The sequence below is a fragment of the Macaca thibetana genome, chromosome 3 (genome assembly GCF_024542745.1).
Source record: "Macaca thibetana thibetana isolate TM-01 chromosome 3, ASM2454274v1, whole genome shotgun sequence".
Taxonomy (NCBI): domain Eukaryota; kingdom Metazoa; phylum Chordata; class Mammalia; order Primates; family Cercopithecidae; genus Macaca; species Macaca thibetana.
The window spans coordinates 171,432,825-171,458,604 of NC_065580.1; the positions used below are offsets into that span (position 1 = coordinate 171,432,825).

The following is a 25,780-nucleotide window of genomic DNA, read 5'->3' on the forward strand; positions in this document are numbered from 1 at the left end:
ACTGTTATTATTTCCATTTTACAGATGAGGAGACAAAGGCTTAGAAAAGTCCCTGACTCAGGACTAGGCAACTAGGAATAAGTGAGCCAGATTTAAACCAGATGTGTCTGACTTCAAGACCAATGCTCCTAACCACTGCTACGTTGTGAATGATTGTATCCCCCCAAAATTCATATGTTGAACCCTAACCCCTGAGGTAATGATATTAAGAGGTAGGACCTTTGGGAGATGATTAGGTCATGAAGATGAAGTCCTCATGTATAGGATTAATGCCCTTATAAAAGAAGCTTGGCCAGGCGCTGTGGCTCACACCTGTAATCCCAGCACTGTGAGGCTGAAGTGGGTGGGTCACCTGAGGTCAGCAGTTTGTGACCAGCCCGGCCAACATGGCGAAACCCTGTCTGTACTAAAAACAGAAAAATTAGCTAGGCGTGGTGGTATGCGCCTATAATCCCAGCTACTTGGGAGGCTGAGGCATGAGAATTGCTTGAACCTGGGAAGTGGAGGTTGCAGTGAGCCAAGATTGCACCACCGAACTCCAGCATGGGTGACAGAGTGAGACTCTGTCTAAAAAAAAAAAAAAAAAGAGAGAGACCTGATGGACCTAGTTTGCCCTTCAACTATGTCAGCACACAGCCACAAGGTGCCATTTTTGAAGCAAAGAGCGAGCCCTCAGCAGATATTGATGCAGTCAGTGCCTTGATCTTGGAATTCCTAGCTTCCAGATGTGTGAACAATAAGTTTTTGTTATACATTACCCAATCTAAGGTATTTTGTTAAAACAGCTTGAGTGGTAAAAATAAAAATAAAAAACAATCTTGAATAGACTGAGGCAACCATGAAAGTATCTAAAAAGATGGACTCCAATGCAATGTATTTCTCCCTCCTAGGAAGAAGAAAAAAACATCCTTAATATTGTCACTTGATCTCTGTAATGACAATGTCATCTTCACGTGTTTGACACTTGATATTTGGAAAGTCTTTTCGTGTGCATTTTCTCTTTAGATCTCTGCAACACCTTAGAGGGAACAGGGGAAAAGGTATGATTATGCATATTTCAATAACACTATCTCTAACTGATGGATATCAGTAAGTACCTAATAAACTTCAGAAGCCAAACCATTAGGAGTGTCTCAGTTATGTATGATCAATATTCAGGGTGCTCCAAGTGACCAGCCTGGGGAGATGGGAAGCATGCAATCGGGGGTCTGTGTGGCTGGGATCAAGTTCTGTCTCTGTGTGGCTCTTAAAGAGGATTCAGTGACTTTGTAACTTGTCCATATTGATAGTTAGTGACCCCAAGCCTTGTATCCAAAGACTCTGCTCTTCTTCATTCACTTGCTTAAGTGAGTTCCCATGTTCTAAGGACTCCTTAGTGTACATCTCTTGACCTACACATCTGTTTTCAGAAATCCCTACCTAGATGTGCCACTCAAAATCAATGTCTGAAATTGAGCTGGCCTCAATGCCTCCCCACCCCACCTTATTTTTCTCCACGTTTCCCCCTCCCTCTTTCTTTTCTATTCTTTCCATCTTCCATTATCCACTGTGAAATAAGCACCTACAATAAGCCAGCCACTATGCTAGTGGATGGGGATACAACCGCAGGCAATATCAGACAGTGTCTCATCTTGTGAAGATGTAGGTGGGAGAGAGAGACATAAATCAGGCAAAGCGATTTAATAGCACTGAGGGTGCTGTTTAAAAAGGACTTGCTATCAGGGAGGTCAGGGAAGACTTCCCAGGGGAATCTGAAGGCTGGAGTCTGAAGGAGGTAAGAGAAGGCAGGTAGAAAGAAGAGTCTGTGAAAAGGGGACATCATGGGCAAAGGCCTTGTCACAAGTACTAGAGAAAGAGTCAGAAGGTGTGGCTGTAGCATAAAGGTTGAGAGGAAGAGGATGGAGTCCACAGAGTGCCCCTGCATAAAATCCTCAATGGTTTCCAGCAGTGTTTAGAATAAAAGCAGAACAAACAACAGGGCTTCACCTTTTTTTCTCATCGAGTTCCCACAGAGCCTTGGCATATGCTGCTTCTGCTATGCAGTTGATTTGATTCTTCATTCTTTTATTTCTTTAGTATTATCTAACATTTCCTAAGCAATTGCTATGAATTAGGCACTAGGCTAAGCTTTTTTCATAGTGTCTTTTAAGAATTGAATCCTCATAATCATATTGAATAAGGAAAACTATTATTTCCATTTTACAGGTGAGGTCATTGGGACAGAGAAGTTGAGCAACAGGCCCAGAGTTGTAACAGCTTGTGGGTAGTTGTTATTGACTGAATGTGTCCCCCCCAAAATTGATGTGTTGAAATCCTAACCCACAAAGTGATGGCAGTAGGATGTAGGGCCTTTGGAAGGTGATTAGGTCATGATGGGGGAGCACTTATGAATGGGATTAGTGCCCTTACGAGAAGAGACACAGAGCTTGCTTCCTCTCTCTGCTTATATGCCAGGCACAGTGGCTCATGCCTGTCACCCTCGTACTTTCGGAGGCCAAGGCAGGCAGATTGCTTGAGCCCAGGAGCTGGAAACCAGCTTGGGCAACATGGTGAAATGCCCTCTCTACAAAAAATTAGTCAGGCATGGTGGTGCGTGCCTGTAGTTACAGCTATTAGGGAGGCTGGGGTGGGAGGATGTCTTGAACCTGGAAGGTTGAGGCTGCAGTGAGCTGTGAGCGTGCCACTGCATTCCAGCCTGGTCAATAGAGCGAGACTCTGTCTCAAGGGGAAAATGGATACAATGAGAAGATGGCCATCTATCAACCAGAGGACAGACCCTCACAGGCACCAAATTTGCCAGTACATTAATTTTGGACTTTCCAGCTGCCACAACTGTGAGAAATAAATATTTGTTGTTTAAGCCACTCAATCTATGGTATTCTATCTATGGTATAATCTTGGACTTCCCAGCCCCCACGCCTGTGAGAAATAAATGTTTGTTGTTTAAGCCACTCAATCTATGGTATTCTGTAACAGCAGCCTGAACTAACCAAGACAGTGGTGGAGCGAGCTTTGGAAGCACACCTGGCTGACTCTAGATTCAATGTACCTAACTGTTACGTGCACGGCTCCTCATTTCTATCCATCTCATCTAGTCAAAGGCTACTCATCCCTCTGCCTCTGCTCAGCTGCCATTTCTTTAGGAAACTTCCCTGCCCTTCCCAGTTGGATCCAACCCCACTCTTGCAAGCTCTCATTATCCCCTTCCTCTCTAGTGTTATAGCTGGGGTTTTACACTTAATTGATCACAATCAATCATGAGCAGGACTCTTTGAAGGCAAAGTCTGTGTCACTTTTGGCTTATTGTTATTATATAGTCTCTTTGCCTAACAAAGTGCTTGTCTGTTAATAAATGTTCAGTAAATATTTGGCTACTGGATGAATATATAAATCCATATATCATTTGACAAGGGTATGATTGTATAACATACATAAGTTTTTAAAACTTAACAATATCCTTTTTAAGCCAATGGTACCTTTTAAGCTTCAGTATCTCAATATGCCAATCTCATTGCCAAGGGTTCTATTTTCATTATCAACTTTGATTCTTCACATGAAAGAAATGAAGGTCGGAGTGAGATAAAATTTCCAGATCATCCAGTTGGCCAACAGCAGAACAAGGACATGATTCCAGGTCTATCTGTATCTGAAGGCTTTACTCTACAGCTCTGCCATGTTACCTTCATTCTTACAACCATCTTTCCAAGTTAACCAATCTACAGCAACATCAGTCCTTATGGCACCATTGCCTTGACAGCAGGGATATATATATATAAAATAACTTGTTGAACAAACCCATATTTTATTTACTTTCAGGTCATTTTGATTTTTTTTTAACATTTTAAATCTGTGAGGCACATTCCTATACATTTATACCCTCGTCTAATTATTTCTTCAGGGTACTTAGTAAAAAAGTCAGGCCGTTTTTAAAGTGTTTAATTCATGGGGCCAAATTGGCAACAGTAATACTTCAGTTTAGTAGCTGACTCTATTACTTTGCCTATTTGCCAAGAGAATATTTCTCCCACTGTGCCAACAAGGAAAAACACAATTTCAAAATAATCCTTTGTATTTTTGTGAATTTGTCCTGGAGTACAGAAAGAAAAGAAAGATTAAATCCATTGTAGCCCCCCCTTTTTCTTTGATCTAGGCCTTAGGACATTCTTTCAAAGTACAGAATTTATTAGGTACTCCAACCTAAGACAGATAAATAAGATTGCATGTAGCAACAACAGGCTGCTTATGATTTATTTGGTGTTTACTATGTATCCTGAACACATTTTTTTCTCTAATGAATAGCTGTCAACATTTATATATATTTTTGCTAATCAAATTCTTAATGATGATGGAATTATATACCTAAAATAACAGCATCAGTTGCAGTCTTTCCTCTTTAGAAATCTTTGAGAAGATGTCAGAGATCATGGATAAACTTAATCTCCCTTGCTGCAATGAAAATTGGATGTACAAGAAACAGAATGATGCATTTTCACTTCCAAAGATTTAGAAATTCCACTGCGTTCTTGGATCTGCCCCCTTTAAGCCAGGTGGATGGTTTTAGTCTTTCTGGAATGCTCTTTTAGGCCCTAATGAAAAGTAGCTTACTGGAATAGCTGCAGATTAATGTTTAGTTTCATAACTGATATTCTGTTAAGTGACAGTGACAACATTCTGTCTACCCTACTAGCCAAGATTTCTGTTTCTCTGGAGAAGTCAAGAAAGGAGTTATTTTCTCATATCACAGCCTTTAAAATGCTTCCTGGTTTCACAGAATGATAAGGCTGGCCTTGTACCTTATAGATGGGAGTGCACCTGGGAATGGGACCAGTTTTGCCAGATATTTTCTTCCTTGAAGCTTAGCATTATAAAGAAGGCCAGGTTGTTGATTCCCTGAAGCTAGGCGTCATCACAGAGACAGAAGTTCAAATGCTTGTCTGTTGGCTTGGAGCCAGGGCACACAATGGCGGGGACCAGCAGAGGCTTTGAAAGTCCCCCTTGGGGTGGATGATGTTTAATAAGCAGGATGTAGGGTGAGGGCCTGTGGCGGAAGTGACCATCCTTGTTATTCCTTCCTAGGATAGGGACTCAACATCCTGGAGCACTAAAAACCAAAGGTAGAGATATACTGGCCATTCCAGAAGCAAAGAGCTTTTCCCTCAGACCCAGTCTCTGAGAAGCCACCTCTGGAACTTTGGTTCCTTGTATACAGAAAATGGGACTGAGATATGTGATCTTAAAGGCATTTGCAAATAGAAAACTACACTGCTCTTATGTTTGAGTCTGCAAATTCAGAAACAAAGATTAAGCAATTTAAATTTTTTTTTTTTTTTTGGGACAGAATGTCACTCTGTCTCCCAGGCTGGAGTGCAGTGTGCAGTGGCAGGATCTGAGCTCACTGCAACCTCCACCTCCCAGGTTCAAGCTATTCTCGTGCCTCAGCCTCCTGAGTAGCTGGGATTACAGGCATGCACCACCATGCCTGACAAATTTTTGCATTTTTAGTAGAGACAGGGTTTCACCATTTGGCCAGACTAGTCTCAAATTCCTGGTCTTAAGTGATCCGCCTGCCTTGGCCTCCCAAAATGCTGGGATTACAGGCGTGAGTCACTGCACTGTGCCCAGCCGAATTAAGCAATTTTTTTTTTTTTTTTTTTTTTTTTTTTTGAGACGGAGTCTCTCTGTCTCCCAGGCTGCAGTGGCGCGATCTCAGCTCACTGCAAGCTCCACCTCCTGGATTCAAGTGATTCTTCTGCCTCAGCCTCCTGAGTAGCTGGGATTACAGGCATGTGCCACCACACCCAGCTGATGTTTGTATTTTTAGTAAAGACGGGGTTTCACTATGTTGGCCAGACTAGTCTCGAATTCCTCGCCTTAAGCGATCCGCCCGCCTTGGCCTCCCAAAATGCTGGGATTACCGGTGTGAGTCACCGCGCCCAGCCAGATTAAGCAATTCCTCTAATAACAAAACCACATATTAGTGCTGGAAAGACGTCAAAATGATAAGCGACCTGGACTCAACTACTACAGATATTTTTTCTCTACTGCCCCCAGCCACTGAATTGAAACACATTTTCTCTCTGTCTCTGTTTAAAGTATAATAATAATTATTATTATTTTGAGACAGAGTCTTGCTCTGTGGCCTAGGCTGGAGTGCAGTGGCGTGATCTTGGCTCACTGTAGCCTCCACCTCCCAGGTTCAAGCGATTCTTGTGCCTCAGCCTCCTGAGTAGCTGGGATTACAGGAGCGCACCACCATGTCTGGCTAATTTTTTTTTGTATTTTTAGTAGAGATGGGGTTTCACCATGTTCCCCAGGCTGGTCTCAAACTCCTGACCTCAAGTGATCCACCCGCCTCGGCCTCCCAAAGTGTTGGGATTACAGGAGTGAGCCACTACATCGGGCCTAAAGTATACCTAATTTTATTTTAGTGGGTAAATAATGTTAGAATAGAAAGGGCTATAGAGAGATAGAAGAAAGAGATGTCTTGATTGGGGGATATAAATTGGGGTTCATAAGATCATCTATTTATTTTCTCCTTTCTCTTCTGATTCTCCTTTTATCACTTTTTCTATCCTCCCTTCCCTCTTTCTGCATTTAAAAGCACCAAAATATTAACTGAGATTCTTAGTTAAGAAAGAGCTACTGTTATTTAGTGAAATCTTTCCACAGCATTTTTTCAGTGAGGAAGGATTTGGCTTTTGGCCCAATTTGACCACAGTTTATCAATGGTTTAAGATGAAAGAGAATTTAGCTTTCTGCTGTCAAGGCTTTTCTGGAAACACCAAAGAATAAAGCCTCAGCTGGTACTTGGAACAATTCTAGCAGGTTCAAGCTCTTTTCTTGACCTTTGCTAGTAGGAGAAAAAGCAATAGGAAGAATAATGGAAGCTTTTCACTACTGGAAATCCCTGCAGTTTTAAACTCAACAGTTTTAGTTAATTAAAATTCATCTTTTATGATAAAAAAAAGTTACTTTTTAAAAAAAACATACACACTGTAGAATTAGAGGTGAAATGTCATACTATCCATAATTTGTATTAAAATACTTCAGAAAAATAAAGCAGCAGCAAAATGTGGCAAATTGCTAACCCATGTGCTGTAGTTTGTTCAGGTTGCTATAAGGAAATACCACAAACTGGGTGGCTTATAAACAACAGGAATGCATTTCTCACAGTTCTAGAGGTTGGGAAGTCCAAGAGGAAGGTGTTGCCAGCAGATGCCGTGTCTGGTGAGGGCCCATTTTCTGATTCATAGATAATGCCTCTCACTGAGTCCTTACACCATGGAAGGGGAGAGAGTTCCCTCTGGCTCTTTTACATGAGCTCTAATCCCATTCATGAGGGCCCTAGCCTTATGACCTAATCACCTCCCTGAGGTCCCATCTCCTGGTACCAGCACATTGGAGATTAGGTTTCAACATCTGAATTTTGGGGGAACACAAACATTCAGACCATAGTACTAGATGTGGGTATCTAGAATTCGTTACACAATTTTTTTCTGGTTTTCTGTATGGTTGAAATGTTTCACACCTATTTTACACATATTTCAAAATTTCACATACATAAAAGAATTAATAAGTTAACCTCATCTTCATAAATAAGGGGCCCAAGTATATTGAGTTAATTATATACCCCTTTCCCCTGCACTAACTTGCTGGCTCTTCAAAATAGTAAAATAGAGAAAATCTCTTGATTGTGTTCCTGGGTTCACTTATTCACTTAATCCAAGAGAAATGATCACTATTAAAATAAGTTTAACTTTAAAGAGGTCTTGACTGAGAGTTGAAAGGTCAGTTTATTGGAGAGAAAAACAGAAATTTGTGTTCTTTCTTGTTTTTATCTTGCTCTGTCCAACTGAGTCTAAGGCCCCTGCTGTTTAGAATAGAAGAGCACAAGGAAAGAAGCAGAGGAGCTAGCAGGGTGAAACTCCATGGGGACTTTCATTGGCTTGCTTAGGAGAAGTAAATAAAATTAACCTTTCTCACACACGCGAACAAAATACACGCAGGTCTAAGTTGGAAAAGTAATATTGATGACTTTTAAGAAAGAAACTTGGGGTATTAGTGAGGACTTGAGAGAAAGGGATGGGGGGACATAAACTTTGGTTTTAGGGCCTATGCCTATTTTTTTCTATTCACACTTAGTGACACTTAGTGTTTCCCAACTGAGTAGGGGACTGAACTCTCAACCAGGGCTTCTCAGGCTCCAGGGTGCATCGGAATCAACAAAGAGTCTTTTCAAAATGCAGATCCGGATTCAGCAGGACGAGGTGAGGCTGGGATCCTGCATTTCTAGCAATCTCCCAGGTGATGGTGATTCATGGACCACATGGAACAGCAAGGCAATATTCAAATGTAATAAAATAGCTACCTCCTTTTCTGCTACTGAAAATAACAAGCTGCAAAGAAGAACCGCATTTGAGGAAGATTGTTCATCCTACATTTTCTTACTGCATAAAATCTGAATACCTATTTTGGGCTCTGCATTCTCAAGCGGGGGCAATATTTTCACAAGGGAAAGAAAATTATTCTGTTGAGGGTTGAAGAAAAAGCTTACTCTTTTAATCTATAAAACACAGATACACATACAGTACATAAACACATATATCATTGATCAATTGCATTAAAATGTCATGGGGGAGATTAGGAAAAGGTCTAAAAATGTTACTTGGGTGGGGGATATAATGAAAAAAGCTTGCGAATCACTGCTCTAAACTATTATAGAGTGTCATGAAACTAGAGCAAGTACAAATTAGCCAGCCAGCCTGTTTGTAAATTATATAATCAGTGATCAACATTTGGGGCATGTGTTATATATCACCACCTAGATTCTCAAATTCTCATTGACAGAATGATGGAAATTTTTTATTCATGTAAGAGCACACTATGTTGATTTTCATGCAACTTACTTGTACCTTCAGGGCCTTCTGGTGTCAAAATATTTTAGATTGCAGAGGAAAGGAATGAGCATAAAATCCACCATGGTTATCAGAGATGATTTCTACCAACAGGGAAACTCACCCAAATTGCACAAACGGCAATCAGATTGTAAGTAAGTGAAAAGTTGAAAACTGGAATTGCAAACACACTCCCTGCCTTTTATTTATTTTTTTTTTTAACGTTTATAATGTTCACTGCATTTCTTTATAAATGCATTTCTTTATATTCCCTTCTGAGGGCATTAAATCTACATTTCTAGAGAAAACTAGAATGCCCCCCTGTCCCCACCAAGGCTGTTGCCAGGTAAGACAATGCTGATTCTCCTCAGGACCCATTCCCACCACCCCAAAAAGCTGCTGGTTTTGAGTAGGGCCTAGAATGAGAAAAGGCTCTGCAGCAGGTCCAGGCTCCGTGCAAGCTTCTCTGCCACATAGACCCTATGACCCCCAGATCCAATGGTACTTGAAGTGTCAGAGGTAGATAGAGATGCTCATTGGAGCCTTTTCAGACCTTTAAAGGTGAATCAAAGTGAAGGCCCTTAGGATTTTAATGCAAAGCTCTGTCATCCTTTGCAGATAACTAATTTCCTTTTGAGAAACAGCTTTTGGCCTGCTACTGGACCTTAGTAGAGACTGAATACTTAACCATGGACCATTGTTACCCTGTGACCTGAGTGGCCCATTATAAGCGGAGTGTTATTGGACCCACAAAGCAATAACATTGGGTGTGCAGAGCAGCACTCAGTTGTTAAATGAAAGTGGTATACACATGATCAGACCTGTGCAGGACTTGAAGGTACAAGTAAGTTACGTGAAGAAGTGACCCAAATGTGCATGGTCCCCACTCCTGCTATATTGCCTTCTCTCTCCCAGCCTGCACCTGTGGTCTCATTGAAACTTCCCCAGAATCAGGTGACAGGGGAAGAGAAAACTCAGGCCTGGTTTACAAAGGATTCTGCATGATATGCAAGCACCACCTAAAAATGGGAGGGACCCAGCACTTTGGGAGGCCAAGATGAGAGGATCGCTTGAGCCCAGAAGTTGGAGACCAGCCTGGGCAACATAGCAAGACCCCATCTCTACAAAAATAAAAAATTAGCCAGGCATGATGGAACACACTTGTAGTCCCAGCTACTTAGGAGGCTTAGGTGGGAGGATTGCTTGAACTCAGAAGGTTGAGGATGCAGTGAGGTAGGATTGCTCCACTATACTCCAGCCTGTGTGACAAAGCAAGACACTGTCTCAAAAAAAAAAAAAGCACTGCAGCACCACAGCCCCTCTCTGGGCCATCCCTGAAGGACAGCGGTGAAAAGAAATCATCCCAGTAATCCCAGTAGGCATAGCTTTGAGCAGTGCACTGGTTGTTCACTTTGCTTGGAAAGAGAAATGGCCAGACATGGGGTTATGTACTGATTCATGGTCTGTGGCCAATGGTCTGGCTGGATGGTTAGGGACTTGGAAGTGATTAGAAAATTGGTGACCAGGTAATTTGAAAAAGAGGCATATGGAGAGACCTCTCTGAATGGGCAAAAATTGTGAAGATATGTGTGTCTCATGTGAACGCTCACCAGAGGGTGGCTTCAGAAGAGGATTTTAATAACCAAGGGGATAGAATGACCTATTCTGTGGATATCAGGTTGGTCTCTTTTCCCTGTCACCCATGTTATCACCCAATAGGCTCATGAATGAAGTGGCCATGGTGGCAGGAATGGAGGTTATGCAGGGGCTCAGAAACATAGATTTCCAGTCACCAAGGCCAACCTGGCTATGACCACCACTGACTGCTTAATCTGCCTGCAGCAAAGATCAACACTGAGTCTACCATTCCCTGGGGTGATCAGCCAGCTACCTGGTGCAGATTGATTACATTGCACTGCTTCTATCATGGAAGGAGGACCATTTTTTCATACCAGAATAGATACTTACTCTAGACACAGACTGGCCTTCAATGCTTGCAACACTTCTGCCAAAACTACTATCCACAGATTTACAGAATGCCTTATGCACCATCATGGTATTCCATACAGCATTGCTTCTGATTAAGGAACTCAATTCATAGCAAGAGATATGCGGCCATGGGCCCAGGTATACGGACCTTGCTGGTCTTACCACATTCCCTACTATCCTGAAGTAGCTGGCTAAATAGAACAGTGCCTTTTGAAGACTCAGTTACAGCATCAGTGACAATAGGTAATAATACCTCGCAGGGCTTGGGCAAGGCTTCCTAGAAGGCTGTATATCCTCTGAATTGGTGTCCAATATATTGTGCTGCTTCGCCCATAGTTAAGATTCATAAGTTCAAGAATCAAGGGGTGGAAATAGAATTGGCACGTCTCACTATTATCCTTAGTGACCCACTAGCAAAATGTTTGCTTCCTGTTCCTGCAACCACGTGGCCCACTGGCCTGAAGGTCTTAGTTCAGGAGGGAGGAATGCTTCCCCCGGAGACACAACAATTCCATTGAATTGGAAGTTAAGATTGCCACTTGGCCACTTTGGGCTCCTCATACTCTGAATCAACAGGCAAAGAAGGGAACTACCATGCTGGGTGGGGTGACTGGTGCTGACTATTGAGGGGAAATTGGACTACTACTCCACAATGAAGGTAATAAAGAGCGTCTCTGGAATAAAGGAGATCCCTCAGAGTGTCTCTTAGTATTACCATACCTTGTGATTACAGCCAATGGAAAACTGCAACAACAGGCCAGAAGCAGTGACTCATGTCTGTAATCCCAGCATTTTAGGAGGCCAAGGTGGGAGGATCACTGGAGGCCAGGAGTTCAAGACCAGTCTGGGCAACATAGCCAGACCCCATCCCTACAAAAAAAAAAAATTATTAAAAAAAGAAAACTATAATAACCCAACCTGTGCAGGACAAACTACAGCCTAGATCCTTTAGGAATGAAGATTTGAGTCACTCTACAAGGTAAAGTACCACCTGAGGTGATTGCCAAAGGCAAGAGACTATAGATGGGGTAGTAGAGGAAGGTAGTTATGAATACCAACTACGGCTATGTGACTGTTACAGAAATGAGGACCATGATTATCATGAGTGTTTCCTCCTTATTTTATTATAAATATTTTGTTGTATATATACACATACATATCCATATGTGTATATGTGTACATGTACATATCAAATATCATTGTTTGCTTTTCTCTCATTCCCTTATCATGTAATATAAGAATAATGACTTGACTTTCTAGTACTTAAGTATTGTTACTTCTACATCTTAATATTTAAGTTTTGGGATATCAAGAAGAATAAGCACCACTCAAGGATGTCATCTCTTCTGTGGAAGGAGTTAGGGTATTTTCAGTTGTACACAGAATGGTTGAATCATGTTAGGTGGAACTACAACCTTGTTAATGTTTTTATTTGAAGATTAAGTATGGGTTAAGGAGAAGTGTATGGATGCCAAGTTGACAAGGGGTAGACCTGTGATAGTTTATTTTATGTGTCAATTTGACTGGGTCATGGGTGCCCAGATATCTGATTAAACACTATTTCTGGGTGTGTCTGTGAGGCTGTTTCTGGAAGGATGAATATTTGAATCAGTTGACTGAGTAAAACAGATTGCTTTCCCCAGTGTGGGTGAGCACCATCTCATCCATTGAGGTCATGACTAGAACAAAATTAGAGGAAAGGACAAGTCACTCTGTCTGCCTGACTGCTTGAGCACAGACATTGGTTTTCTGCCTTCAGACTGGAACTTACACCGTCAGTCCCCTGGTTGTCAGTCTTCAGATGTAGACTGGAACTATACCATCTCCTTTGCTGGGTCTCCAGCTTGTCAACTGCAGATTGTAGGACTTCTCAGACTCCATAATTGCATGAGCCATTTCCTTATAATAAATCTATTATAGATTTATTACATCTATATCATCGAAATCCATATGATCTTTTGGTTTGTTTCTCTGGTAAACCATGATACAGTTGTTTTTCTAAGAATGAGGTAATAAGAGTCCCTTTAGTTGATACACACTTGATTCAGAGAATTGTAAAATTAAAAAACACACAAGATTCCATTTAACTATGGCTATGTGCTAATCTGCTTCCCATGCCCAAATGGCTGTGCTGCCAATTCATGGCATAGCAAAGTAGTCTAGTGCCTGTTGCTGCATTAAGGAGTCTAGCGAAGGTGACTTCCGTCATTCCCATGTGAAGTAGAGTAAAAAGTCATCCAAAAACCTGGGCTAGAATCAGCCTCCAGGGTATGAAGAGGCTAGTTTCAGTAGCAATAACCTGTTTTATTGAATGACCTGACATTGCTAAATGCCTTCTATGCATTAAGTGCTTTAGTCATCCCCAAATACTATGAAGCAGGTAATACTATTAATGCAATTTTTCATATGATTATTTGGAAGCATGAAGTGGAAATAAACTTGCCCAAAGTTACAAGGCCAAGAAGTGGAGAGCGGGGATTTGCATGTAGGCAGCTTGGCTCTGGAGCCTGTTATATTAGACACTCAGAGGCAGTTTCTGATGGTTGCATTCAGCTAGTTTTAGGTGGTCAGAACTCAGCTGTGTCTTCTCCCCAGGTATGTCAAGATTGATGGGAAGAGGCAAGCGTCATGATTAATGGACTAGGAATTAGGCATCCACTCAGAAGGCCAGCCAGACAGGTCAGAAATTTTCTTAACAGCTTTATTGAGATATAATTCACATACCATACAATTCACCCATTTAAAGTATAAATAAATTCAATATTGTTTAATATATTTACAGGAATCTGCAACCATCACTGCATCTAGTTTTAGAACATTTTAGTCCCTCCTAGAAGAAAGCTAATACCCATTAGCAGTCACTCCCCATTTCCCAGCCTACTTCTCCAGTCCTAATCAATTACATATCTACTTTCTGTCTCTATAGCTTTCCCTATTCTATACATTTAATGGAAATGAAATCATACAACACATTTTTTTTGTGGTGGACTTCTTTCATTTAACATAATATTTTCTAGATTCATCCATGTTGTAGCATATATCAGTACTTCATTCTTTTTTTTGTGTGTGTAATATTCCATTGTATGGACATACCACATTTTGTTTCCCATCCATCAGTTGATGGACAGTTGATTGGTTTCCACTTTTTGGCTACTGTGACTAATACTGCTATGAATATTCATGCACCATTTTTAGTATGGACACACATTTTCATTTCTCTTGGTTTCTTTTTTTCTTTTTTAAGAGACAGCATCTCACCATGTTGCCCAGGCTGGTCTCAAACTTCTGGGCTCAAGTGATCCTCCTGCCTCAGCCTCCTGCCAAAGCCTCCTCTATGAGCCACTCTACCTAGACTCTCTTGGTATTTATGTATAAATTGAATTGCTAGGTTACATGATAACTCCATGTTCAACATTTTGAGGAAATGCCAGCCTGTTTTCTAAATCAGCCGTACTACTTTGCATTCCCACAGGCAGGGTGTGAGGGCTCCAATATATCTACCTCCTCACTAATACTTGTGAATATCGGCCTCTTTAATTATAGCCACTCTAGTGGGTATAAAGTAGTATCTCATTTTACTTTTATGTACATTTCCCTGAGGTTAATGATGTGGGTCATTTTACTGCTTTTCATGCCTCTTCCTAGTTTGTTGAATGTTTATTAGGTTGAGCAATTTCCCTTCTATTCATAATTTATTGAGCATTTTTTTAATCATGAAAGAGTATTGGATGTTGTAAAATACCTTTTCTGTATTTATTTAGATGATCATGTAGTTTCTGTTCTTTATTCTATTATATAGTATGTTACACATTGATTATACTGATATGTGAAAACATTTTTATATGTTGCTGGGTTAAGTTTGCTGGTATTTTGTTGAGGAATTTTTGCTTCTATATTCCTAAGGGCTATTGGTCTATAGTTTTACTTTGTTCTGTTCTCTCGTGATTTCTTTGGTTTTGGTGTCAGGGTAATTCTAATTCTGGCATCATAAAGTGAGTTAGAAAGTGCTCCCCCTTTTTCCACCTTTTGAAAGAGTTTGTAAAGAACTGGTATTAATTCTCCTTTGAATGTTTTGCAGATCTCATCAGTAAAGCCATCTGGACCTGGTCTTTTACTGATGGAACATTTTGAAATGACTAATTTGAGCTCTTTATTTCGTGTAAGCCTATTCAGATTTTTTATTTCTTTCACTACATTTTTGGTAATTGTGTCTTTCTAGGAATTTGCCCATTTCATCTAAGCTATCTAATTTGTTGGCATATAGTTGTTCATAGTTTTCCTTATAATCCTTTTTATTTCTGTAACATTGGTCATAATATGGTCTGTTTCATTCCTGATTTTTAATAATTTATATTTTCTCTTTTCTTTGTCAGTAGCTAAAGGGTTGTCAATTTTGTTTAACTTCTCAAAAAATCGACTTTTTGTTTGGATTTTCTGTATTGTTTACCTAGTCTCTATTTCATTGGTTTTTGCTTGAATCTATATAATTTCCTTTCTTCCACAACTTTGGATTTAGTTTTCTCTTCTTATTCTATCTCCTTAAAGTGTAATGTTAAAGTCTTTTAAAAGGTAGGCATTTACAGCTATAAATGTAAGAATAAACAGAGACTATTTTTGTCTGAAGAAGATTTAATAGTCTGATAGAAATCTCCTGGTAAGACTAAATTACATATAATGTTACCTGGATGCTTTGCTTATCCTCATTGTATGGCAGAGAAGCGTTCAAAATGCACGAGTGAAATCCATAAACTCCAGTAGAACATTTGTTTTAGAAGTGACAATTATTCAAAGAGTTCATATAATTTTTAATTTTGAAGGATGAATTATTTGATGACGATTGTGAAACAGTCTCAAACCTGTCACATATAGCAATTCTGCAGTCTGAGAAATTGCTACTGGCATTTGCAAGCATGGCAGAAATTTAATAAACTGTCGCCAAACCATTTGCTTGTTTGAATGCCAAGGTTTCCTTCCCCACATCACATGCAGTGTCCTGTTGCCAACAGTTATCAAAATACTCCCACAGTTGTCACAGAGAGAATTGTTCAGGGAGTTATTTTTTCCTTATTCTTCTTGTCCTTATATTTCATTGCCTTACCACTTCTATTTGGGGATTTATTTGAGCAACCCAAATGCCATCATTATGGAGCAGTTAGATGTTAAATAATGGATTACAAAAGAATGTTTGAGATATAGCTATAGACATATAGATAGTACAAAAAGATTAAGAAGGAAGACTTTTATGCTTTACTCCCTAAATATTCTTAATGTTTGAATTTTGATAGGGAGACTATATTTTTGTGTAATGTAGAACAACAATAAAAAATGTAAAAACAATTAGGAGACAGGGAATCAAGAGGAAAGTACTAAGAAAGGTCCAGCTAGATCAACTCATTCTAATTAAAGATATGCAATTGTGTGGTGGAAAAGGTAATAACAGGATTTAGAGATAAAATCCAGCCCTTTGGATGAGAGATTGACAAGAAGTTGAAATTATGGGCTCTGGGTTTGCATTTTCTGTGATGACCCCAGTAGATAAGTACCAGGATAGGTTTGACAAGGTCTTGAATATGAAACAGAAAAGGTGCAAGATTAGAGGGTGTGACTCTGGACTTCAGTCACAAATGCAAAGATGGATGAAGGTGTTGCCTTTTACCACCAGGAAAATATTCACAACTGTTATCTAAAAGAAACATCTTTTCGCTGTGTCTTGTGTGGTAATGGCTATGATGGACATTTCGGCAGTCTCTATCAAAATGTCATATGCATGGAATCTTGACCAAGCAGTTCCATTGCTAGGAACCTCTCCTGAAGAAATACTTAAACCAGTGCACAGATATTACATAGACAGATGCTCACTGCAGCAAAATATTATAAATATCCTAAGTGTACATCAGAGAGAGGAGAGAGAGAGAGAGAGTATGATTAAGTAAATTATAATTCAACTTGATTTAGGTCATACGGCTACAAAGGGGAGAGCTGGGATCAAACCTAGGCTTTTCTCCCTCACTATACCACATTTCAGGAGTTGGTCAGTGGGTGTAGGTGGTTTTGGGTGATCAGGACCCATTTTGTGTCTTCTTCCCAGGATAGGTCAGGATTGGATGGTGGGGAGGGGAGGGAAGGCAGGTAAGTGTCAACGCTAAGGGACGCGGAATAAGGCAGGCCAAGCTGGGAATTTCAAACAATGAAGGAGTAGAAAAAAAATTACGTATAATTAAGGGGAAGGGGTTTTGAAGGAAAGTATCTTGTTTGACCAAAAGAGCGTTACCTTAATCTACTCTAACTCTACTCCCAAGGAACCATGAGCAGCCCCCACCCCTAAAAGACTCTAAATGAGCTTGCTGTTAGTCTAATAGGCTTTCTTGCTCTGAAATAGGATGAGGGACTAGGGAGAAGTTTACTTTTGAAGAATGTATTTGTTCCTTTTCATCAAAGAAAATCCATATTAACATGTGTTTGAGGGATTAGTACATCTTTGACTTTCTAAGAATGGGAGCCGAATTCTTGCAGTGTTCACAAAGCTATGAAATGAAGGATTTGGTGCGACTGCTGCAGGGTGGGATGATTCAGAGGATTTTTTTTTCCTTTTTCTTTTTCTTTTTTTGTTTTGAGACAGAGTCTCGCTCTGTCGCTCAGGCTGGAGTGCAGTGGTGCGATGTCGGCTCACTGCAAGCTCTGCCTCCTGGGTTCCCGCCATTCTCCTGCCTCAGCCTCCTGAGTAGCTGCGACTAGAGGTGCCTGCCACCACGCCCGGCTAATTTTATTTTTTATTAATTTAATTTTTTTTTTTTTGTATTTTTAGTAGAGACAGGGTTTCACCGTGTTAGCCAGGATGGTCTTGATCTACTGACCTCATGATCCGCCCGTCTCGGCCTCCCAAAGTGCTGGGATTACAGGCGTGAGCCACTGCGCCAGGCCAATTCAGAGCGTTTTAAGGACCACTTGCTAGTTTCAGGAGTCCTGGCATTTTCTGCATTCTCTGGCGTTTCCAATGACCCCAGATGCTATACTAGTATTTTGTATGGCCTTGAGCCAAATACTAGCCTTTCTGTGATTCATCTTCTCTATCTATCAAAAGAGGGGAGTGGAATTATGATCTGTACTATCTCTTCAAGTTGCATATTTATAATTTTCAACACTTAGCATATCATCATTTTAAATAAACATTATTTAGTACTTATTAATGAGGGTTGGAAACATAAAAATTATTTTCTTAACACAATTCATGAATATACATATATGTATATACATTATAATTTTCTGTGAAAGAAACAAAAATATTTTGTACAAGAAAGTCTATCTGTGATGTGTATCCTTGGTTCGCCCCTTACTATTAGGAAATATCTGATAAAAAGAGATGGTTTGAGAAGAAATGATAGCTGAAGGAGTGGACTATGTATATATCTTTGTATTCATCTACCTTTCATTTTTCCAGAACCCTCTCACCATCACCCCCTACCCCCATGTGCACGCGTGTGCGAGCACACACACACACACACACACCCCCCATTGCCCCCCTCAGCTCACAAAGGAGTTGATAAGGAATGATGTTGAAATAAAGGTACCATTTAGCCTCAAGACATCACACATCAAGAGAAAAAAAAAAAAAAAAAAGCCGTGGGTTGCACCTGCCTATTCATCTCTTGTTATTTCACAGCAATTTGTCCTCAGGTGGAAGTAGAGGGTGTTCAGCCCTGATGTAAGATAATTGATACAAATGTGTTTTTATTATGCAGACATGTAAAATGCATGTCAAGTGCTTATGCAATTATTTGAATCCCAAAATACAGCTTAGTTTATATGCTTCCTAGACCTTTAATTACAGGCAGTGTAACTGACCCAGGGCCCCAGCTGCTGAGCTCTGAAATATCAACATGTTTGCTTTGAGGCAGACATGCTTCCTGCTTCCCAGCGGCTGCTCCCAGCCAGACTGAGCGCAGTGGGGACACTGAGGCATGCCCACTTTGGCTTTGGGGATTCACCTGATGATCTTGCTGAAACTTCATTAGACCCCACTGGTGGTCAAGAATGTGTTCACTCAATTTTCTTTCCTTCTCTTCTTCACATGGGGTCAGCCTTACCTGGCCACCTTCCCCTTTTCCCTTACAAGCATCTCTCCTCACAAATTCCTTGCATACTTAACTTTGTCTTGGTATCTGTTCTTCAGAGTACCTGGACTAACACAAACTGATTAAAAGGACAGCTCTGCGAGGCACAGAACCACATGTTTGGTATCTTGCATGTTGGGTCAGTAGGAGGAACATAAGGATATGTATTGAATGGGGTAGCTGATAGAGGCATTGAGAACTCTCAACAATGGTATCCTGTGTGGGGTTTTGGTAAGAACTTGTGAATCAAAAAAAGAACTGAGAGTGAAACTTTTCATTAGGAAGCTTTAAATTAAAAGACAAAATATCCCAACAAGTAAATGTATAATGATTTGAAAATGTGAAACCAAATATTTGGATTTAAAAAGCATATGAATTTGAGAAGAAAGAAAGTATAGGGTTTGGAGACAGCCAGATCTGAGACTGAGCCCCAGATCATCTTTGTGATCTTGGGAAAATTACTGTGTCACTGGATTTTTTTTTTTTGGAACAGGGTCTCACTCTGTCATCCAGGCTGGAATGGAGTGATGCAATCACAGCTCACTACAGCCTCGACTTCCTGGGCTCAGGTGATTCTCCCACCGCAGCCTCCCAAGTACCACCACACCCAGCTGATTTTTTTGTACTTTTTTGTAGAGATGGGGTTTTGCCATGTTATCCAGACTGGTCTCCATCTCCTGAGCTCAAGGGATCTGCTCACTTCGGTTGCTCTACAGTGCTGGGATTATAAGAGTGAGCCATGAAACCTGGCTTTATTATTCAATCTTGATTCCAGTGATTTGCATTCCTCCTTGAATGTGAAGTACATAACTTCATCTACTGGCTCCCTGCAGGAGGCATCCTACCTGATTGACATTGGTCTTGACCATGGGACTTGCTGGGGCCAGGGGACTGTGTGGCTGAGACATAGGTGAGTCTGAACAGAAGCTCTTAAGAGCCAGTGCACAAGGTGGTTACTGCACTCTTTTCCCTCTGCCACAAGAAGCACAAGACCAAGTAGGGGCTGCTTCTACAGCCTGAATTCTGGAATAAAGCTGCAGAGCCACGATTGGCTGGTGGCTGCTGTCACTGACAGACAACATAAGCAAAATAAACTTTCATGGTTGAAAACCACTGAAGTTATTCTCCAAAGTTTTAACGTTGAAACTTTTCAGAATAAAGTTGAAGGAGTAGTTCAACTAACACCCTCACTTAGATTCTCTAATTGTTAACATTTTTTTTTTTTTTTTTTTTTTTTTTTTGAGACAGAGTCTCGCTCTGCCGCCCAGGCTGGAGTGCAGTGGCCGGATCTCGGCTCACTGCAAGCTCCGCCTCCCGGGTTCCCGCCATTCTCCTGCCTCAGCCTCCCGAGTAGCTGGGACTATAGGCGCCCGCCACCTCGCCCGGCTAGTTTTTTGTATTTTTAAAGTAGAGACGGGGTTTCACCATGTCAGCCAGGATGGTCTCGATCTCCTGACCTCGTGATCCGCCCGTCTCGGCCTCCCAAAGTGCTGGGATTACAGGCTTGAGCCACCGCGCCCGGCCCCCTAATTGTTAACATTTTGCCACATTTGCTAAATTTGTCTTGTTCCCTCCCTCAGTATGGAGCTCCCTATTTTTGCTGAAACATTTGAGAGTTAGTTATAGGCATAGTGATATTTGGTTCCTAGATATTTTAATATATATATCGTAAGAACGAGGATTATTTCCTATATGACCATGACACTATGATCATATCCAAGAAATATAACATTGATATATTATTTAGTATATAGTTTATGTTCAAGTTTCTCTGTCACAGTAACATTCTTCGTAAACTTTTTTCCTGATCCAAAATCCAAGCGAGGACCATGCACTGATAATAAATGTAGATCTATTTAGTCTCCTTTAATTTACAACAGTTTCTTTTTTTTTTTCCCTCCAAATCTATTTATTTATTTATTTTAACTTATTTATTATTATTATACTTTAAGTTCTAGGGTACATGTGCATAACGTGCAGGTTTGTTACATATGTATACTTGTGCCATGTTGGTGTGCTGCACCCATCAACTCGTCAGCACCCATCAACTCGTCATTTACATCAGGTATAACTCCCAATGCAATCCCTCCCCCCTCCCCGCTCCCCAGGATAGGCCCCGGTGTGTGATGTTCCCCTTCCTGAGTCCAAGTGATCTCATTGTTCAGTTCCCACCTATGAGTGAGAACATGCGGTGTTTGGTTTTCTGTTCTTGTGATTGTTTGCTAAGAATGATGGTTTCCAGCTGCATCCATGTCCCTACAAAGGACACAAACTCATCCTTTTTTATGGCTGCATAGTATTCCATGGTGTATATGTGCCACATTTTCTTAATCCAATCTGTCACTGATGGACATTTGGGTTGATTCCAAGTCTTTGCTATTGTGCATAGTGCCGCAATAAACATACGTGTGCATGTGTGTTTATAGCAGCATAATTTATAATCCTTTGGGTATATACCCAGTAATGGGATGGCTGGGTCATATGGTACATCTAGTTCTAGATCCTTGAGGAATCGCCATACTGTTTTCCATAATGGTTGAACTAGTTTACAATCCACCAACAGTGTAAAAGTGTTCCTATTTCTCCACATCCTCTCCAGCACCTGTTGTTTCCTGACTTTTTAATGATCGCCATTCTAACTGGTGTGAGATGGTATCTCATTGTGGTTTTGATTTGCATTTCTCTGATGGCCAGTGATGATGAGCATTTTTTCATGTGTCTGTTGGCTGTATGAATGTCTTCTTTTGAGAAATGTCTGTTCATATCCTTTGCCCACTTTTTGATGGGGTTGTTTGTTTTTTTCTTGTAAATTTGTTTGAGTTCTTTGTAGGTTCTGGATATTAGCCCTTTGTCAGATGAGTAGATTGCAAAAATTTTCTCCCATTCTGTAGGTTGCCTGTTCACTCTGATGGTAGTTTCTTTTGCTGTGCAGAAGCTCTTTAGTTTAATGAGATCCCATTTGTCAATTTTGGCTTTTGCTGCCGTTGCTTTTGGTGTTTTAGACATGAAGTCTTTGCCCATGCCTATGTCCTGAATGGTACTACCTAGGTTTTCCCACTTCCATTCACAATTGCTTCAAAGAGAATAAAATACCTAGGAATCCAACTTACAAGGGATACAACAGTTTCTTGACTTTTTTGGGTTCATCTTTCATACATTACATTTTTGAAGAGTTTAGGTCAGTTGTTTTGTAGACTATATCACTTTTTGGATATACCTGATTTCCTCATAATTCTTTAGATTCAGGTTAAATATTTATGTGAGGAATACTACATAGATTATATTGTTTATATCACAACCAAGAAGCACAAATAAAGTCAGATTGTCTCATTTTGGGTGACGATACGTTTGACCACTTGACGATGATATCCACCAGATTTCTCCTTTGAAAAGTTTCATTTATCCATTTGTATTTTGTCAGTAATTTGTGAGGTGATACTTAGAGACTATGTGAATATATTGATCCTCAACAAACTTTCTCTATTGGTTTTAGCATCTATTGATGATCCCTTCCTGTACCAATGGTTACATTGGTAGATGCAGAATGGTGATTTTCCCTATTCTATTATTCATACGACTTTTATTATCTGGCATTGTTTTGGTAGAGAAAACTCCCTTCATTCTTTCCACACTTATTTATTCTTGAGTATCATTACGGATTCATTAATTTTTAGTGTACACGTCATAAAATTTCAGCATTATTCTTTGTGTTATGCAAACTCTCCCAAATTTGGACAACGGGAGCCCCTTTGAGTTTGGTACCCCGTCCTTTTTAACATGTTTCTGTTTGTCTGTATTTTATAGTTAGTTATAGGCTTTCTGGCACAGTAACAATCCAGGCTTATCTTAGATATTTACTGTCACAGACTTGATTCTTTTTATTTGGCAGAGACACTGACAGAGTGAGACTAAGATTTGGGGAGCTGGTTGATAAAGAAGGCAAGAGAGGGGATTCAGAGTAAGAAAATATTTGGGGGCAATTCTTGGCCTAAGATTTACCTTGGGCATGTCTCTCGAACTCTTAAAACCTGAACTTTTTTTCCTGGAAAATGAAGATTTTTATGCCAATTGCTTGGGTAGGTTGTGAAAATTAATAAACCCAGCCCTCTGATTGGTACATAGGATTTTTTGGCCATTATCACTAGTGACAACCTTTCAACTAGGTTAATTTCTCATACTGGTGAACTCCAATTACCTGCCTCCAATGGGTTTATGATCAAACTTGCTTAAGTTTATGTTCAGAGGCTTTGCTTCAACGTGGCTCTAAGATGTTCTAAGGGCACTAGAGTGTTTCTAGGTAAGGTTAAATGGGTACAGGCTCTAAAAGGCCAACGAAACAGAGAGCTTTCATGGGAATCGTATGCAAATTTGAGGAAGTAAAAGATACACCCACTCCCCAACCCTATATGTATATATGTACATTTCGTGGTTTGAATTAGGATCTTAAATGAAATATAGCCTGGTAAAATGTAGCCTGGATGTAAATCCAAGCTCCGTCACTTAATTTCCCGTTTGAAAAAGTGAAGATACTTATACTTTCCTGGCGCAGTGGTTGTGAGTGTTTAACATTTGGGCCAAGGACAGAGTCAGTCTATCGTGGCGCAGGGTCATATTTGTACCTTAGACGGCACTTCCACCTGGTGGCGGCGCATTCCAATTGCAAGGCAAAGGACAGAGTGGGGGAAAGGCTGAATTTGACACTCTTAAGTAAAGCCACAATATTAACCTACTGTAAGTGAAAACATTTCCATCCTGTACCTACGGAGTGCTTACTTCAAATAACACTCACGTCCTGGTAGGACAGAGGAATTAGACAATGCGCTGAGTTTTGCCTGCAAGGGCATTCATTCATTCATTCATTTAAGAAACATCTGTTGAGCGCTGACTGTGAGCTGTGCTCTGTTCTGCGCGCTTGGGATACATCAGTGGACTAGAGACAAAAATTCTGCCCCGGGATGCCTTCTCCTATACATCCTGTACTACATAAACTAAACTAGAAAATTTGTAGAGCTCTTACGAATTACAACGTCTTCTCCAAAGTCAAGGCGACATGTCTCGAGGCCTCTATTACCATGGCTAAGAGGAGAACGGGGTGCAGACCCACTCCAGCCGAACTAAGAACCTACCCGGCACAATTGAAAGTTGAGACACGCGCTAGAAGATGTCATCGCTGACAAAACAGAAGACGCCTTCCCCATTCCCCGCCCCCCCCCGCCAAATACATATATTCTTTTAGGGAAGCAAGCGCTTCACCTGGGTGGCCGGAATCGAACCTGCAGAGGCCGGAAGGCGGAGGGCAACGACGCCTGTGGGACTCTGTTTCCCTGCAGAGCCTCCGTGGTGGGTGGCAGGCAGGCCGACCGCTCTGGGGGCCCTGCACCTCTCGGTCGGTGACAGCACCCAGGTATCGAGCACAGGTAACGCGCCCGGCTCCGAATCTCGGGGTCTCAGCCCCGGAATCCCCAGCGAGGCCTAACGCCCCCTGGTGGCCGTGCGCAGTCTGAGTGCTGGGTCCGGAACAGAACTGTCCTGCGGAACTCCGAGTGCGCGCTCCGTTTCCGGGGGAGGAGGGCGAAGAAGGACTTGCGCGCGACGGTTCTCATCGCTGCTATGGAGGCCCTGACCATGGGTGTCCGGGCGCTGCGGCTCTGGCGGGTCGCATCCGGTTTGGGGATCAGCTGGAGTGAGTTTCAGAGGCCATGGGGACAGGGAGGAGGCCTAGAAAGTGTTGTCTGTCTGGATTGGACCTGAGGCGGGGCCGGGGACGTCCAGCGGGGCAGAGGAAGGAGGAGGGTTTCTCAGTCCCGCCGCGGCGTTCGGCCTTGCACAGCCTGGGAGGACAAATGTATGGGAACCAGGGGCTGGAGAAGGACAGGGGCAAGTGCAGGGGTCAGGGTCAGGCCGCGGGAGGAGCTTGGGCCGCCTCTGGGAAGCAACGCACGTTCCGTGCACATCTGTCCATGTCTTCCCTGGGAGTACTCGGACTTGCCTTGGCAGGTCCCGTGATTTGGCTTTTGGGAAATAAACTCAGCGTTTCTCATTCTGGATATTGATAGTTTTGGTATGGGACCTTTAGTTTCCTGAAATTTTATTCTTTTCCTTCAGACCTTTTCAAACCGACCACTTTCTTCACCTTCCCAATGACTCTAGTCCAGTTTTGACTCCGTTTCCTGGTTACTTTTTGCCCCTTATTGTAAAGCACTGATTGGAAACACGACAGAGGAAATTGGTGGGAAATAGCCATCTGATGTGAAAGAGCCAGATTTAAAAGTAGAGACACATATCTGGGCCAGCTCTGTTTCTTCCGCTGGTGTTTGTTAATATTACAAATCGGTTTAATTTTACCTCTGAGCGCAGTTTTGGCAGTATGTTAATCATTTTTTTCAGTCTTCATATTTATTGTAACTTCTTCACAGGATTTATAGCAACATCTCCAGCTTCTCAGCTGTCGCCGACAGAATTGACAGAAATGCGGAATGACCTCTTTAATAAAGAGAAAGCCAGGCAGTTATCATTAACTCCCCGAACTGAGAAGATAGAAGTTAAGCATGTTGGGAAAACTGACCCCGGTACTGTCTTCGTGATGAATAAAAACATTTCAACTCCCTACAGTTGTGCCATGCGTAAGTAACAGAATAAGGTTACAGTTTTGACCCTTTTACTTGAGCTGTGTGGAAGAACTGGTGCAGGAGACAGGATGTTGTAATTACTTCTGATCATCTGCGGCCGTGGCAATCCCTTTATACCAAAATCCTTTCTTGAGATCTGCATGGTGACTGCTCCCAC

General features: G+C 41.3%; 2 protein-coding genes across 16 annotated transcripts in view; one reads left to right on the top strand and one right to left on the bottom strand.

Moving 5' to 3' along the window:
• The window catches only part of JAM2 (junctional adhesion molecule 2), a 215,544-nt gene that overhangs the window by 86,853 nt on the left and 102,911 nt on the right, over window positions 1–25,780 (bottom strand). The gene's annotated exons all lie outside the window — the stretch shown is intronic.
• The window catches only part of MRPL39 (mitochondrial ribosomal protein L39), a 238,319-nt gene continuing 237,099 nt past the window's right edge, over window positions 24,561–25,780 (top strand). For all 15 annotated transcript variants that reach the window (XM_050784749.1, XM_050784764.1, XM_050784753.1 and 12 more), the window contains exons 1-2: window positions 24,561–24,677; window positions 25,411–25,617. In XM_050784749.1, coding sequence (XP_050640706.1) covers window positions 24,605–24,677; window positions 25,411–25,617 — 280 coding nt within the window. In that variant the 5' untranslated portion in view covers window positions 24,561–24,604. The remainder of the gene's footprint in view (window positions 24,678–25,410; window positions 25,618–25,780) is intronic.